Here is an 18,129-nt window from a genome sequence, read left to right as displayed (position 1 = left end):
GTGCAATCATGCAATCAATCTTGTAGAGCTCATAAGCAAAGTCTTAGCAGGTTTGTAGGAAGGAGAGGGGGAGAAGAAGGTAAGGAAGAGATTGCTCGCACCAAAAATAATACGTAGTTTTCTTCAGGGATGTGAAGAAAAGCAGGAAAGCATTAGAAAATTGGCCTAGCTGATTTGGAGATGGGGGCTACAGCAAAGCAGTGTGTATGTGCCACATGGCAGTCTCACTGTGTGCGTGTGTTTGACACAAGTGCTAATGCGGTTTTCTAACTCCAGCCTAGCCTTCAACCACTCATCCTAGAAGTAAGAATTATTCTTAGATGTGCAGGGTTTGTGTCCAGGAGATGAAGAATATGTTAGGATTTGTGCTGTATGTGCTCAGAGACTAGACAGGCATTAAGTTATCTGAGGGTGGTTTATAGGTAAGTTAGGAGTTGACATCATGCAGAGGAAAAACGTGAGCATGTCTGGCGAAGGCTGAGGGTGCTCAGTGCTTATATATGAGCACAGTTTCTCTCCTTTAAAGACTCCCTAAATCAGGTGGGGCACTTTACTGTGATAAAAGGGGTATTATAGAATCACTTGGTTGGAAAAAACCTTTCACATGGAGTGCAACCATACTTGTTTCTTACTAAATCCTATCCCTAAGCACTTCTGGAGCACGTCCAGAGAAGGGCAATGAAGCTGGTGAGGGGGCTGGAGAACAGGCCTTATGAGAAATGGCTGAGGGAGCTGGGGTTGTTTAGCCTGGAGAAGAGGAGGCTGAGGGGAGACCTCATTGCTCTCTACAACTACCTGAAAGGAGGTTGTGGAGAGGAGGGTGCTGGGCTCTTCTTCCAGGTGACAGGGGACGGGACAAGAGGGAATGGCCTCAAGCTCCACCAGGGGAGGTTTAGGCTGAACATTAGGAAAAACTTTTTCACAGAAAGGGTCATTGGGCACGGGCAGAGGCTGCCCAGGGAGCGGGTTGAGTCACCTTCCCTGGAGGGGTATAAGGGATGGGTGGAGGAGGCGCTGAGGGACATGGTTTAGTGATTGATGGGAATGGTTGGACTCGTTGATCCAATGGGTCTTTTCCAACCTGCTGATTCTATGATTCTACCAGTCTTTTAAATCCCTCCAGGGATGGGGGCTCGACCACCTCCCCAGGCAGCCTGTCTGTTCCCCCTGGGCTTTGCAGCTGCCCTCTTTTCCCTAAGCCGGACCCAGTCCAAACCGGCGCCGGAGCCCGGTAAGGAAACGCTCCCCGGCGCCCCGCGGGGTCCCCGTTTGGCCGGGGTTCCCGCTGGGGGGCGCCCTCCCCGCTGCGAGGGCCGGACCGGGGGCAGCCGCCCGGCCGGGACCCCGGGGGGGAGCGGGGAGGGGGGAGGGAGGGACCGGCCCGCGGGCCGCGCTCGGAGCATCCCCCCCTTCCTTCCGCGGCGGGGGAGCCGCCACCCCCCGCTTCCTCCCGTTTAAGACCCGCGGCGGCGGGGCGAGCGGCGGAGAGCGGGGCGGCGCTGGATGCGGGGGCGGGCGGGCGGCAGCCGAGCGGCGCGATGAGCAGCGCGGGCAGCGGCGCCGCGGCGGGCACCGCCACCTCCGCGCTCTGCCTGCTCCTCTCGCTCACCGCCGTGGCCGTCTGCCTGCTGCTGGGGGCCAAGACCGCCGAGCTGCAGGGCCGCCTGGCCGCCCTGGAGGAGCGCGGAGCCGCCGCGCACGGGCCGCTGCTGGACGCGCTGCAGCCGCGCGTGGAGCAGCTCTGCCGAGAGGTGAGGGGCGCGGGGGGGGAGCAGCACCCGCGGGACGGTGGTACCCACGGACGGGCATCACTCGCGGGTGGGCAGCATCCTCGGACGAGCGGTACCCATAGGCTGGCAGTGTCCCCGGGCGAGTGGTACCCACGGACCGGCATCACTCGCGGGTGACAGGCGGGCATCACTCACGAGTGGGCAGCATCCTCGGACGAGTGGTACCCATAGGTTGGCAGCATCCCCGGGCAAGTGGTACCCACAGGCGGGCATCACTCACGGGTGGGCAGCATCCTCAGGCAAGTGGTACCCACGGGCGGGCAGCATCCTCAGCCGGGCATCCCCCGTGGGTGAGTGGTACCCGCGGGTGGGTGGTACCCACGGTCGCGCAGCATCCACGGGTGGGGGTTGCCCTCAGGCGAGGGCTACCCATGGGAAAGCATCGCTCGTGGGGGAGCAGTAGGTATGGGCAGCACTGGTGGACAGGCGTTACCCACGGGCTGGTATTGGTATGGAAGAGTGGGACCCACGAGCACGCGGGCAGCATCCGTGGGCGAGTGATACCCACGGGTGGGCTTTGCTGGTGGGGAGCAGCACCCACCGCATCGGGGCTAGGAACCCGGGGAAGGCGCCGCGTCCCCGCTCCAGCACAGGGAGCCCAGTGTCTCTCCCAGTGTCTCTCCCAGTGTCTCTCCCAGTGTCTCTCCCAGTGTCACCAGCTTCTCTTTCTCTTTGGGAAAGCTTCCTTTTGCCAAACTTTTACTGCCGTCTCTATCGGTCCGACAGCAAGGTGAAGCCTGGCCCTTCTGTTTTAAGAGAGAAAATTGCCCCAGGTGGAAGGCGAGCTGAGTAATGTTTGAGAGCATGTGGCTTTCTCCCTCTTTCTATTCACTGACACAGGTAACACGAGCACTTAAATGCTATTTAGCTTTGGATGTAATGGACTATAATTCCCTTGTTAGAAACTTATGAACATTATCCCTGTAATCTGGTGTCTGTCACAGAGTATCTTATGGTCCTGCAGTGCTGAACTGATTTATGGTGGGTAGAGAAGACCACTAACTAGTAACTTTGCTTTCAATCCCAGGGTTTTCTCAAATTATTAAATAAGAAATTCAGCGCTGAAAGATTTTTTCTGCTCAGAGAACAACTACCCGCACTGATGCCCTTCTGCATAACTAAACTAAATCTCTGGGAGAAGTTACACTTGATCTCAGGGTTATATTTCTCCCCAGGCTCTGGTGTTTAGGTTTGGGGCTTTCTACAGGCAAGAGGACGGGGAGGGCTCCCATCACTCATAGGGAACGCTTGAAGATCCCGCAGTTCGTTTGCTGGATTTGTGTAAACAGTAGTTCATAAAGTGCAGCAAGATTCAACGGGGCTGCCAGAGGACACTCCTGGGTGATCGATTCTGACATCTGGGGAAGGTTTTACCCTAGGATTTTATTAATGGCCTGGCTGGGGTGCGAAACACGGTGCTGCATTAAAATTGTTACAGCCACGAAGCCTCAATCGTGCAAAAATGTATTTTTGATGCCTTTATGCCTTCCAGCTGTGAGCAGCTCTGAGGAGCAGAGCCGGTTCAACTGTGCGTGGGGCGGGATGCGAGGGGGGATGGAGGCAGCGCTGGGGGGACGGGGAGACGATTCCTCACGCTGTGAGTTACTGTTGGAGGCACGGCGAGGGTACCGCTGGCACCACTGCAGTGTGTCCGTTCTCCTGGAAACTCGGTTGCATTGATGAGCCTTGATAAAAGGGAAATGTTAAAAAATATTTTTGTGAAAACCCTGAATACCAGAACAGAGGGGTGCCTGTGAGGAGTAATCACAAAATCTAGTTAACGTCTTTTCTCCAGGCAGGAATTAGCCTGCTGGTCGTGGCAGTGGTTCTGTTCCAATTACTCCAATAAATGTGCTTAGCAATGGGAATGGTTTCTGTGGCACTGCCTAAGATCATGTGCAACCTCTTGCTGAGATTTAGTTAAGTGTGGAAAGCTTGTTTTGTACTGGGAATGCTCAGATGGAGATTGTACAGGGGAAAATAAAGCAAAACCACATAATTGGGTTTCTAATGCAAGAGTGAGCTTGTTGAAACATTTGGTATGACCAAACTCTTGTCAATACTGAAAGCAAACTTCAAAATGAAGAACAGATTCAGGGAATGCATGGTAGTGATTGTGCTATCTATTAATAGTCATTCTTGATGAGCGTATTTATTCGCATTGAAGTTTTGGGAAGTGTCTGTGTTGTGACCCAGCTCCTCTCCGTTACATAAGAGCACTCCTGCTCGTCAGGCAACTTCTGTCCTTTCTGTGCCTGCGAGTTTCTGGAGAGCGAGAGAATCTTTCCATCATCAGGAACATCAACTGGTGCCTGGGGTCAGTTTTTTTCTTAAATTCTGTGTTGGTCCTCCTTTGAAGTTTACCACAGTTTTTCAGAAGTGAAACCAAAGCTCCATGCGCTCTCTGGGCATGACCCAGCAGACTTTGTTCTCTCTCGTTGCTCCAAAAACATTGCTCCATGTACCAGTCTAGGGCTTTGCTGGCCTAATTTTATGGCAGAGCTGCATATAAAGAGCAGCGAATGCGACACCAACGTGCTGGCTCAGTTCCTTTTAGTGTTGTTTAAATGTTTGGCAAGTAAAAGGGGATAGGAAACAATAAAGGAAGGGTGAATGTGTAGTTAAGGCAATGAAGACTGATTTGGACATCTAGGATTTAGTTTCTGGCCCGGTGACAGGCATCTGCCTAACTTTGGAGAAATTGCTGATTTTAATGTGGTGGGATCTTGCCCTTCCCTTGGCTGTTCCTTTAGCAGAACATGCTGCAGGGTCCCACTTTGATGCCTGCATGGTCCCAACGTGGCAGCATCTCCACTTGCTCTATGTCAAAAGTCCCAATTCGAAGCGCGAAGTTTTCATTTGGAAGGGAAAATGTTAATGGGAGGATTATAGAAGCATCCAGTTGTTGTAAACAAAGCTGGACCCCTTTGTTCACAAAGGATTTATTGTCCGTGGTAGGCAGAGGGTGTCCGGATTAATCAGTTTCATGACAAGAACAATTCAATGGGAGAACAGAGGACTCGCTCCAGGATTCAGGACTGGAGAAGATCTCCTCTGCTGTTCCCGGTGATGTCTGCTGGACTGAAAGGCTGGAAGAGCCCGTTTGCTTTTCCTCAAGCATCTTCACCATCCAAATTCCTTTAAAAGAAACATAAAACTTGAGTGACTAATATTTAGACTGCAAGTGGCTGTCAGAAAAGTCTCTCTAATACTTGCTTGCCACTTTTTGTCAAGGAAAGAGTCTCTGCTGCAGCTGGACCGTTCTGTTATTTACCCTTCCCTTAGGACTACTTCTCTGTCAGGTGCTATGAAACCATGTGCATATTTTCAGGACCTCTTAGCATCACATCTGAGCAGCTAGAAAGGAATGCATAGGATTTCAACAACAGATAAAACTTCTTGATCCCCAGAACGAAAGGGAAAGAACCTAATTCACAGGTAGCCTAATTCCTGAATGGTCCACAGTATTCAAATAGTTGAACGTAGATCATCAGCTGTGTAGAGTTCAAGTCTGAACACCCTGAATTCAGTAAGTCCTTTGAATTTTCTCTCTTTGAAATATTATCAGATTATTGGTTTCTCTCTTGGTAAATACTTAAGGTGAGAGCAAGGCATTCCTGGAGGACTGAGCGCACAATGATTGTGGGTGAAGGTGAGATGTCTCCACCCGTGCTGGGCTGCCTGAGCCATGAAGCTAAAACAACTTACCTGTCATCAGGGCTTATTAACTCGGGCTTGGCGGTGTCCTAAACGCAGGCATGAACATTTTGGTTGGCTTCAAGAGCAGGCAGAGTGCACTCACATCTGCCTGCAATATGCCACGTAGGCATTGCTTTAGTTTTGTGAGTGTTCACAAGTTCTAGTTGTCCCACTGATGAGTTTTTCACCCTGGAGATGGGAAGACTGGGCTTTGAGTGGACCTAGGGATGGGTGAGCACCTCGGTCTCACTGGCAGCGCCCACCCCGCTGTCTTTCACATCCTCATCCCTCTCCTGAAGAAACCAGCAATGTTGCACATAGTGTGAATTTTAAGTACAAAATCAGCCGAATCGGGTCACATCTGTTGTGCAAATATCCCCCTGCTGTGTAACCTCCAGGGTGTTTGGAAGCAGCTTTGTGAGCGGCTGCAGCAGAGCTTTCCCTGGGGTGTTTGCCTTGCTGCTGTAGTCGAGCAGAGGGGTTCCCTCTCCCAGCACTGTTTGGGGCTTGTAAGAGCAGCTCAGGATGAATCCAGCCCGCAGTTCTTGGCACAAGGGACTTTGGGGATGTGCAGAAGGAGTCTGCCTGCCCCGTGTGAGGGCTGTAGACTGGCCACTTGCTAAGAAACATTCAAGGCTCCTGGGGCATGAGATAAGACCCAAAGAACCTGAATGCAACAGAGTGAAACTATTACTTCTTGCTGAAAGGAAGCGCGCTGGATGGTTTGGCTGTTGGCATGCACATGCAGTCTCCGTTTAGATAAAATGTGTTTTCTAAGTGGCTCTTTTTATTCTTCCTTCAAACAGAAACTGGGTGAAGGACTAGCAAAGCTGCGGACGGCAAGAGAGGCTCCATCAGACTGCACGTGCCCCCCAGGTAGGTGCAAATGGACCAGCACAGCCAGCAGGACCGCTGCCTCCGAGCTCCTCATTTCCTATTTTCTGTATTCCTCCATGTGAAGGAAAATGCACAGAAAAGCGTTGTTTTCCAAGCTGAAGCTCAGTCTTCTGCTTGAGACTGTTAGCATCTCCCGTTGCCTTGCTTTGGCCTGCTTACAGATAAAGGAGTTTGAGGTTTGGACAAAAGCGACGTTTGGCTATAAGAATAGACGAGAGAATAGCTTTACTCAGTTGTGAGCCCTGGGTGTTGGGCCAAAACAATTTAGAAGTAGTAACAGAATCACTGGGGCTTAATGTAAGTGCGATAATTAAAAGCTGCAGCCTCTCTGCCTTTTAGGAGGGTAGCGACTTCTCCAGCGCTGCCTTGCTGTATGAAAGCTGTCACTGATTGTTTAAGTTTCCTCCCAGAGTTTAATGAACTTCTTAAACTGTCAAAATTTCCTGTTCTGCTGTGGAAGTGCATGCTCCTTGGAAACAATAAACAGCTTAGATTAGTTTGTAAAGGAATCTCATTTATAGAAATGCTCTGCTAAGTGCTCTGCTGCCACATGGAGTGGGCTGAGGCACTTCAAGCCTTTCCTTTCCTTTCCTTTTTTTTTTCTTTCCACAGAAGTAGCAAAAGATGGGTGAAAGATGTGCAGTGCTTTGATGAAGGAGAACGCACAGACGTGTTAGGAAGCCTTGCAAGCAGCAGATAGATGTCTCAATTCTGGTTTTAAAGCAAAAAACAAACCTTTATTGCTATGAGTAGATGCGTAATAAGCAAATGGGCTTAGGTTTCCCTAAGTCTCAGGTTTTCCTGCCATCCTACCAGCACACACAGCATTAGTCCATACTCACAGGACAGAAAAGATGTACTTTTTCTCCATAAGATTGTGCGTAATAACCTTAGAAATATTTCAGTAACAATGCTCTTAAATGTGCTGCTGCACTAGTATTCTCTGGTTTTCTAGTGGAAGGGCGCCCCGTATGCCTCACTGCCCTAAAACCAAACCCTGTCAGCTGAGATGCAAATCATGCTTGTTTTCAGTTCTTTGGACGCTGGTGCTCAAATTAGTTTTCTCCTTTCTGATGTGCAGACCCGACAGAGTCCCTCAGCCTTATGGGGCTTTGTGGGCTGCATCTCCAGCCTGTGCAATCGGCCACTACTGATGCGCTTAAGCGCTCAAGAGGCTTTTCCTTTGCTCTGCAGAAAGCAATTGGGATTGAAGAGGCTCCTTTGTGGCCAGGGAAGTCCCAATTCAGTTCTGGGTCACTGAATTTGCTGGTTGCTGCGTTTAAGAGATGGGGGGAAGAGAGGAGGGGGGAGGTTTTCCCACGTGCTGCTGAAATGCTTGTTACAGTCATTAGTAACGAATGTCAAAGTAATTAGTGAGCCGAAGGAAGGAGAAGTGATTTCCTGGTGGATAGGAAATGTTGTGGCATTGGTGGCTGCTCTGATGAGAAAATCCCCTCCATGGAGGGGACAGGGAGAGGGGGAGATCCTGCCAGTCTTGCCCACGGGCAGGGGGTCATGGGGAGCACAACCAACATCTGCAGGGATGGCTGGAAGGTGGTGGGTATCCTCAATGCCTGGGCTGGAAGGCTTTTCTCCTCCAGAAACCCCACTAAGCTTAAGAAGTCTTCCTTATCACTGGATTTAAAGCAAGCCCCCCGAGGAGCTGTTGATGATGGTGATGTCTGTGTCCTCACGCCAGTGTGGTCCCTCCCTCGGTGCCTCTTTGGGAAGAGGGGGACTCACTCCCAGCAGACCTGTGGGTAGTGACTGGAGTAAATGGGATGCTCAGAGCTCCCTCTATGAGCTGGGCTTGTTTTAAACAAGACCTGATTTTCCTTGAAGCGAGTCAGTTTGGAGTTTTGTTGAAAGTTTGGAGGGCGTGTGGGTTTTTGGGATTACTTTGATGAAAGCAACTTGCTATGCATTAAATGCAGTTTGGGACAAGATAACTATGATCCCTTTAGAAGATAAATAAGGGTCTTCTTATTTTGACTGCAGCAAAGCACTAAATGGGTGCTTGTAAAACAAACAAACAAAAAACCCAAACAAAACAAACACCCCCCTTCAAGGAACTCCCCCAAGAAAAACCCGAAGTGACCCGTTTTGTGCTGTGTATCTGCAGTAAGTCACCTCTTTGGCTACAGGGCTCGGATGGCTTGGTACGAAGCTGCTTGACATCCAAGATGGGACCTTTGGGGCTTTGTGGGGCTTTGCTGTGGAGCCACAGGGGCCAGCGACCAGCAGAGGGGGCCCGGCTGTTTCCCCATGGGCAAGGGAAATAGAAGGAATCACGATATAAAAAAAGCTTCAAAAATGACTACCCTGGCTCTCGGGCTGGGCGCGCTGCACAAAGGTGTCTCCGTAGTTCTCTCAGCATCTGTGTGCTGCTTTTAGTTGGGTTGTTCTGCTTTATTTGTTCAACTAAAGCAGTGGGATGATGATGATGATGATGATGATGATGATGATGATGATGATGATGATGATGATGATGATGATAATGATGATGATGATGACGACGACGACAACTTTGTGTTGCCTTGGCTCCTTCGTGGTTTGAGTGTTTGTGTTGATGAGGGAGAGGAGAATATCCTTGGGGCAGCTGGGACAGGTGTGGGTCAGGCTCTGAAATGCTTTGATGGGGAGGGTTGGTGACCCCACTCCATTGAGGTGTGTGGCCTTTTGCCCCCCCCAGCTGTGTGGGACGGGGTGGTTGCAAACTGCTGGTGCCAGGCAAGCTCAGGACATGCTGTCCCCCTCCATATGTTGGCTTGCTGTGCAGCAGCAGCTCAGTATTTTTATTGTCATTCCCAAAGCCAGGCCTGTAACATTTTGTCGAGGGGCCCTTCTTCCCCACGTGCTCAGCCTCTTTCTCTGATGGGTTCCACACACACAGCCCTCCCTGCAAGATGAAATCCAGCAGGTGCAGGACCACTTGTTTATATGGCCTTTAGGACAGCCTCCAGCTGATGGGCACTTGGAGGTGGGTTGAAAGCAAGGCTAAAACCTCCTGCTTGCAGACACTTCATTTACAGTTGTGTGACCTCTAGCTGTCCTTTTATTTTATTTTTTTAAGAAACATTTTTTATTCCCCTCCTTGTATTTTCAAACGCGATCTTTTGAAACCTGAAGTGCCAAAGGTGCTTGTTAAATATAGTATTTGCTATGCCAAAAGTCTTCAGGGTGTGTAAGAAAGCCCCTCAAGAACTCGAGGTGCTGGATGCAGCATGTTAGAGAAAGAACATCCTCTTAAACCCAGTAAAAAGAAAGCTTAAACCAAGCTCCAGTCAGCATAAAATGCCCTGCTCGGCAGCTAGTCCTTGCTGTGTTGTAGGTGTGAAAATATCCAGCTCTTGCAGTGTGAATTTCAATGTATGTGTTCTGTTTCCGTGAGCCTTTTTATTAACCAGTACCTCTGGATGCTTCGTGCTCTGGAGCCCTAACTCTGAATTTCCTGGCTGCTGGCTGATGCGCATCCCTGTCTTCATCTTGGATTCACGCTGAGATGGTGTCATATGCTTTCGAATGTATATATATATTACAAAACAGTGTTAAATGTTCAGTGTAGTAATCTGATGTTCCAGTTAATATGTGACAAATATTTCCCAATAATGGCTTGGCAGCAGGAGGAGCGGAGTGGTGCTGCAGCCTGCAGGACGGCCGATTGCTCCATTTCAATTCAAACCATGTGTACTTGGGGCAGCTGATGATTTTAAATCCTCCCTACCTCTGCAGACTCAGCAACTCAAGAGGCTTCCTTGCTGTGCTTATTATTTATATTTTTTTATTATTATTTTTAGGGGTTTTTGGTCATTTTTACTGTAGCTTTATACACAGGGATCAGCTTTCTCCCTCTTGCTGGGGAGGTTTTGGCACGGTAGGTTTGTGGTTCCCAGCGACTTGAAATATCCGCCTCGTTTTTACTGCTGTAAATGTTGCCTTCAAGTGTCACTCGCTATCTGTCTTCCCTCCACTTGTCTCTCCAGGTAATTAGCACAACAGAATTTCCCTAATTGTTGCAGATCAAGGAGGAGAGGGCTCTGCTTGCTTTGTAGTCCTGACAGACGGCAGATGTTTTCCAGCAGGCCAAATGGGATACGCTGAGCTCTGTTCAGGCTCTTTGTTTCACACTCTTGCGTGATAGCAGCTCCCTAGTATTGCTCTCTCTTTACATCTTCAGTACCTGGGTTTGTAGTTCCACATTTCTGAGTCATGAATCCTTCAGGGTAGGGTATGGGAAAGTATCAAATGAAAGCAAGTATTTCTTTTTTAAATTAGAATCATAGAATCATAGAATAACCAGGTTGGAAGAGACCCACCGGATCATCGAGTCCAACCATTAGTGGTGATCTCTGCTTCTCTGAGTTGTTTTACATCTCCTGAGCTTAGATGTCTTCAGTATTCCATCCTGTCACCCCAAGCGATATCTTTGTACCTACGGAAACTGTTATAACTCAGTATGTTTCTCTATTTTCTATGATGTAGAATGAGACAAAGACCCGTACAACACCTTCAAGTTTTAAAATGTTTCTTAAACTCCCTTTCTACAGGAACCCTGTCACTTCCCATACTCTGCCAGTCACTTCATTTCAGCAGAGTTTACTTCTCGGTCTGACTTTACCTGCAGGATGCTGGGACATCACAATTACAGTAATAATATAAACAGGATATTTTTTTGCCCTAAACTTACAAACACAATAACAATTTTCTGCAGCACAAAAAAAAACTGTGCAAAGATTTAAAAAATGAGCCAGGGGCCAAGCGTTAAAGCATCTAAACAACAAAGAACAACTGGTTGGGAAGGACTTTTGACAAATGGTGCCATTTAAATGCAGGCACTTACTTTGTGTTTAGCGTGTTTTCAAATCTTACAATCTGATCACGGATCTTAGCGGATCTGCTAAGAGCTTTTGGAAAAATGGTCTTTGAGCATCGAAATTACTGCTGGCTACCTTCCATCAGCTCCTTCCTGGCAACCATTCCCCAGTCTCTTTTGGATATTTGTGGCAGGCCTTGAGGACATCTGGAGCCGTGTCTGCGTGCCACGTGTGCGGGAGCTGCCAGCTGCCTTCTCCTTGCAGCTACCTGGGATGGACGCGGACCACCTCTGTCTGCTGTGGTGGGCCCCCATCTCATCCTTGGGAACCCTGAAGCTTTGCTGAGGGAGTTGTTTCACGGCTTCAGGACTTTTCTTTGATGGAAACTGATGGGTCATGAGGTTGTTTTCTTGAGTGATTCAATACAGAAAGGGTCATTGAGCACTGGAACAGGCTACCCAGGGAGGGGGTTGAGTCCCCTTCCATGGAGGGGTTTAAGGGACGGGTGAACAAGGTGCTGAGGGACATGGGTTAGTGATTGATAGGAATGGTTGGACTCGGTGATCCGGTGGGTCTCTTCCAACCTGGTGGTGATTCTATGATTCTAATAGATGGAAAAAAATCGGAGGCGAGGGAGTCCTACTTGCTGTGGCATCTCCTCCCAGCCGTACCACTCATGCGTGTTGTGTGCTGCTGGGTGCCAGCCAGCAATGGGGAAGGAGCCTGAAGTCCCTCTTGAAAGCAGAGCAGTGATATTCTCGTGGCCCTGTGGGTTGCTTTGTGTCTAGAGAGGATTTCTGGCACTGCAGCAGAACCAGGTACGTCATGGCAGTGTCTGGGGGAGTTCTTCTTGTGCTGGCTTGCTTGTCTCTATTGCAAAGCCACTTTTGGCACTGCTCTGCACCCCTGTTGAGGAGCTTGTGGTGGTGGAGTGAGTGGCAGCCAGGTTTGCAGCAAAGAGGAGGCTTGAGTCTGCAAATTTGGGGCCTGCTCTCAAATAGAGCTCCCAGCTCGCTTGCATCCAAGGTGGAGGCACATCCTCTGCTCTCAAAACCCACCCGAACAATAGCCTACCAGATCGGCTGCCGTGTCAACCAGCAGTGACGTTTAATGTCCTAGTGAGGTGACATTAAATGCTGGATGTGGCCAGGACTTTCCGAGGCAGGAAATAGCATGGTACCAGCGTTATTCCCAGAGCTGGCAGCGCCTCTGACACAGAGTCAGAGGCAGGAGCTAGAAGGCAGTCTGGCCTCAAAACCACAGGACAATGGGCTGGAGCCATCCCCCAGTGAGACTGCAGCAGTATTTATCCTGGTGGCGTTTGGTGCAGCCCTGGTGTTTGAACACCGAGGCGCAGAGCAGTGCACTAGGAACCAGCCTTTTCCCAGCAGCCTTCGTCTTTAGACCACTTCAGCAAAAATTAATTAAAACTGGTGACATCAATGGGGGGAGGCTTTGAAAATTTATTTTTTCTAAGACTGCCAAAGTTATTTTGAGTGAAATGGAAACTACAAAAATAAACCCGATGACCATATCCTCTGTGAGCGGCTCTGTGTAACTTTATCTTTGTCTTGACATATGAAGTCATTTATCTAGGCACAGATATTTTTTGCCGCCAGCCCCTCCAGCGCTGCCTTTGCAGAGAGGAGGCTCTGAAGCAGGTTGGTTCAATGCTCGTGGGCTGACTCACCTGGGAGTTTCCCATCAGCTTCCAGTTGGTTTCCTCCTCTTTCGTGTTCAAATGATGGATTAATGTCATTCATGTGAGCAGCAACTTGGCTTTGCAGAACTGATTATTGAAAATAAACTGCGCTTGGCGTGATACCTACTGTATCTCCTTGGCATCTCACTGAGCTGGTAGTGTTGTCATCTCCTGTCCATCCTGGGTGTAACAGGATGGGAATGTGTTTGAAACCCAGTGTGCTATAGATTGATCTTATCATTCATGCCGTGTGCTGACAGAAGCAGGTTTTAGCATAGAAATGATTTTTAGGCAGTCGGCTACTGCTGATGTATTCCTGAAGCTGCCTTATTTCTCCACTGCCAAGAGGCTCCAGGCTGATGTTTCATAACTTGTGTTGCACAAATAGATGCTGCGTAGTGAGCACGATCACCTGTGCATCCCGCTGGGACTGGGTAGATAGCAGTGGTCAAAATCAAACTGAAGCAGAGGGGTTCTGTAAGTGTTATGCCCCTGCTTTCACTGCACGGGGTGGGTGTTGCTTTATTCCTTAACACATACTGTTAAATAACTGTCCCTCTGATCTCTCTGAGGGAGCGCCAGCCCAGACAAAGCCTGGACAAACAGCCCCATCTGCTCCACCAGGCTCTGCCCTTGTCTTCCCACTTGAGAAGTTCCTGACTATCTATAAACCCGGTGTGTCTCTTGTTTTGCTATTCAGAGACCAGAAACGTTGCTCTTACCCTGGTGCTGCTTGTTTGCTCCTGTTTTGTTGCTCTAAGACACGATCATTAGTTTTACTTTCTAGGGTTGCAGGGGCACTAGGTGAATCTTTAAAGAATCCAAATATATCTCCAGCATTCCTGTCACTCCAGTAAGGGCTGGAATTAATCCCCAAGAGGCAAATCTGTTAGTAGCTTTTGGGTTGTTTTACAGATGTCTGGGCAAGAGAGTCTCTTTCAGCTCTTGTTAAATATGAGTTTCTTTAAAGCAAAGCTGAACTCCAGCACCTAAATAGCATGTCTTTATGTTGCCAAATTTACTCATCCTTCAACCTTCATGTTTTCATGGGGTGGGAGGAAGATAAATTGGAGAGTGCGACCCTTAGTTGGCTGTAACTGAGAGTCCTAATGGGATTTTCATCAAATAATTAAGTTGCAACTGTTGCTTGCTGAGAAGCGTGGCTTGTCTGTTTTAGGAGGACCTGGGTGTGAATGCAAATACCAGGCACAAGTGTGGATCCCTGGGCTTCTCTCTTGCCCCCGCACTACCAACCCAAAACTCCAGCCAGGCATTGGCCATGCCAGCTGGGATCACACTTAAAGCTCCAGGCGTTGCAATAACCTGAGTGAGTGGAAATTTTTCAGCATGAAAATTCTACTTATCTCAGAGTCTTCAGTAGCTGCGGAGTCTGGTGCATCCCAGTCTTAATCCTGAGTGTGGACTAGGGTTTACGTTTATGTAGCAACTGGCTATGTTGATTAGCAGTGACATGATTTAAATTATCATGTCTGATACGCAGACCACCCTGACATTGTTCCATGGAAGGCAGCATGACAGGTTTGTCCCCAGATATGTTAAGGAGGTGGCATTTCTCCTGCATCCACATGACTGAGTACTCCTGCACTCACTTTTTCTACGAAGCCGGTCTGGCTGTAGGAAATCACTGAAAAGCTATTTTACAACCAGACGGAGTGGAGGCTTTGGCTACGTGTTTGTCCATCAGAGGTTGTGAGGAGTTCGGAGACAGCACTGATGCAGTGGTGTCCTGGGGACCCTTGGCCCTGGGGTGCTGAGGGGGGTGGCAGAGATGCGATGGTTGGACCTGGCTGGCTTCGTGCTGGATGTACAGGAGCTGACCTCAATAAGCATGTGCACAGGATACACCAACCTCTGAGTGACAGGTCCTCGTGATGACACTGCATGGAGAAGGAGCTTGGGGAGACAGATTCAGTTGCCAATCTTTTTTTTTTGAAATTGCACCTGTCCTGCCATTATAAAGTAGACAGTAAAAAGGCTGGATTTCTTTCTGCTTTTCTAAATCGGACCCAAGAGGCAACAATTCTTTCCCAGCTATGACTCCATGGTAATCCCACCACTTGTAAGCAGCATCCAGCCCTGGGGGGATGCAGTCATCTCTGCAGGCTGTAGCTTTCCACCCCAAGAACGAGCACGGTGGGTGCAAGCATTTGCGTTAATGCAGCCTCGCATGTTGCAATCACATGGTTTTGTGGCCTAATTAAACCTCCACCTGTTCTTCGTTTGTCACCATCAGTCTTTGTTTTATCATGTGGCAGAAGATACGCTGGTGCCAAGATACTCCTGGGCACTGGGATTTGGCAGCTTGTGCAAATACAATGTGCTTCTTGGGTTTCATCCCTACGGCGGGCGATGGCAGGTCCTGAATGTCCCCCTGCTCACCCACTACGTGCTCGTCTGCTTTTTACAATGTGACCTAGTGGGACAAGAAGGAGAAACAGCACATGCAGGATGACTGAGTGCAGCCAGGGGGCTCATAGAAGGCCCTAAAAAGTGTCACTGGGTTAATTTGGTGCCAGAGTTCCCCTTTTCCTACAAATTCAAGTTGCAGAGGGATTGGTGAAAGACCTCACATTCATCTTCTAGGGCTTCCTATGGCCATACTGAATCTTTGTTGGGGTAGGGATTTGGGGGTGTGTTGCTTGCATTTAAAGCTGTTGTTCATGTTTTTGGCTTATGCTTAAATTTTGGCTATTTATTTATTTATTTATTTAAGTAGTTAAGAGAGCTTGTCTTCTGCGAAATGGTGGCTGCCCTTTGTGGTTTATTTTTTCAAAATGATTGCAATCATGACAAGACTTGAAGACCTAGAAAAGCCAGTCTTTATGTGGCTGTGTAACACAAATTACTTTTTAAGCCTCTTATGTGACCCCATGGCAAGAGCCATTGACCCCTGACAGCACAGGACTTCATTCATCAGAAGGTCCATTTTGCTGCAAATTGACTGGGACCATTTATGTCAAGACAACTGCAGTGGTGGACTTGGCTCCAGCCAGCCCCGTGTGTGATGTTCTCTATGCACTTGCAAGAAATTCCATGTTTCTCCCTTTGCTTCTGGCTCTTTGTAGCATAACCATGGTCATTGGCTCTATAATGACCGTGGAGGTCTGGGTGAACCTCTTAAACTCAAGCTCTGTGCACCACATAAAAATTTTACGCCCCCTGCCCCAGGCTCTTGGGCAGCTTCCCAGCAAGTATGACATGGGGATGGAATTATTTACACAGAAAAATTAAATAGGTTCGATGGCGTTCCCAACCATCTGTATGCTTGTGGTCAGACTTCTAAAAAAAATATGAGTAAAGATGAGGTCTATCAGTACAGCACATCTGGAAACTTTTCTTTCTGGCTCGAGTTAGTCTGGGTTTTCTCCCCGTTTTGTGCTGCCTCTAAGTAGTCCCCACTGGTGCTACTCCAGCATGCGGCGCGCTTGGTGTAGGAGGATTGAGCAGGTTTGTACGAGATTGAAGAGCTTGGACAAGATGTTGAACAGATTTTCCTTCTTTTTTTTTTTTTTTTCCCCCAGCAGATCTGTCTGGAAGAGGAGAACAGTTGGTATTGATATGATCTGCTTCATATTTGGGGGAAGCTTTGGCAGTAACTACAACTAAATAATGACACTTCTGGGTCCCTATTTTGCAAACATTTAAATATGTTCAACCGTGTTGCGCAGAGACCCTGTCAAGAGACTAATACGCTGTCCCAGGGGTCTTGAGGGCACGGCTGACTGCAAAAACAGGTCCTGGTAGGGAACTATATGGAACGTATGTCCCATCTCTTAAGAGAAAGCCTGGCTTTTTAGCTACTGGCAGCTGCTGCTAGCTTGTCTGAAAACAGCTGGTAACTTATTGGAGGAGGATTAGATAGGAAACATGCTGTTAGTAGTGGGTTGTGTGCTGTTGGTGTGGGTGATGCTGCATGTCTGTGCCGTGGGTGCAGCGACTTCTCGTGCTCGTTCACTTCTTTGAATTTTTGTCCTAAACTTTGCATTCTAAACCACAGCTTTTCCATCTCAGTCCTGGGGCGCTTGAATCAGGGGTCATCCTTGTTGTTGGGGTGACTGCTGCATGTGGGTCTGCCCCTACCCTCATCCTGAGAGCGTGTTGATCCCACGCTGCAGCACAGTCTGAGAGCAGAGATACCGTGACCCCAGCCAGAAGTTGGCTGAGCTTTTCTTTTCTGCTGCATTTTCTTCTTTTTATTTTATCAATCTATCCTTTTTGTAGATCGGGACTGTATAAAAGTCTTATTTTAATTCCAAAGATATGGTTAAATTCCCCAGGAAGGGGAGTTCAACTCCGACTTGGGAGTTCATGCAGACCACTTTGACATTAAGGATAAAAGCGCTGCATTTTAGCTCCTTGTGGGTTGCTTTAATGTGAATTGAAGCAGACTTTAAGGAACTCCATTTCATTTTCAGAGTGAAAAGATTCACAGTCTTTAAACTATTTCTTCACACAGATGTAAGGTCAGAGTGCATTGGTGCCTCACAGCATCCCCAGGCACTCGGTCATGCCCTGGTGCTGGGGGCAGACGGCTGTGCTGGAGACCATCAGACACGTGAGCTCTGGAGTATCTGGAGGAGCAGGAGCACAATCATCACCCTGGTTTGGCTCCTCTTGGTTATAGCGACAAAGACACATTCAGGACTTTGATAAAAGCCAGGCTTCTCTGCTTTTACACACACACACAAACCAAAAAAAAAAAAAATGCTCAGAGGGCGAGGCTGTGTGTTTTGTTAAAGTAGGGAATTGGGATTTAGCAAGAAAAAAAACACCCCAAACCTCCCTTTTTTTTTGAATTAAGAGGGAGATCTGAAGCTGGAAGCACCCTTTCTCCAGCTCTTTCACCCCATCACGTCTGTGGACGTTTCCAATCTCCTCCCTCCCTGGGCGCACAGCCCCCCTTCTCTTCAGCCCCATGGCAGTGTTTATAAAGAAGAAAGGGTTTTATATACATACATATCTATATCCCATCCTATATATAATCCCATATATATGTTTATATACTCTTCAGTGCTTGTTAAGTGGCAAAGCAAAAATGCAATGAAAACAGAGGAGCAAGGAGTAACAAACCTTCTCCTCAGCGCATAAACACCCCTCTCCTTTATGAGTTTTTATTCTGGGCTTTGCTTATTGCAGGTAAATCATTGCTTAGCTCCTCTTTGCTCCAGACTAGCCCTGACCAGCACCTCTGTGCCAAGAGCTCATC

The 18,129-nt window shown here is 48.5% G+C and overlaps 1 protein-coding gene across 1 annotated transcript in view; it reads left to right on the top strand.

The window, feature by feature from the left end:
- The first annotated feature begins 1,496 nt into the window (after positions 1-1,496).
- Positions 1,497-18,129, top strand: part of COL23A1 (collagen type XXIII alpha 1 chain) — a 175,207-nt gene continuing 158,574 nt past the window's right edge. Inside the window, exons 1-2 of the mRNA XM_069868948.1 lie at positions 1,497-1,751; positions 6,296-6,365. Coding sequence (XP_069725049.1) covers positions 1,539-1,751; positions 6,296-6,365 — 283 coding nt within the window. The 5' untranslated portion in view covers positions 1,497-1,538. The remainder of the gene's footprint in view (positions 1,752-6,295; positions 6,366-18,129) is intronic.

The sequence above is a fragment of the Phaenicophaeus curvirostris genome, chromosome 15 (assembly GCF_032191515.1).
Source record: "Phaenicophaeus curvirostris isolate KB17595 chromosome 15, BPBGC_Pcur_1.0, whole genome shotgun sequence".
NCBI classification, from domain to species: Eukaryota; Metazoa; Chordata; class Aves; order Cuculiformes; family Cuculidae; genus Phaenicophaeus; species Phaenicophaeus curvirostris.
The sequence above is the reverse complement of the archived record's forward strand: the minus strand, read 5'-3'. Positions and strand labels throughout refer to the sequence as shown.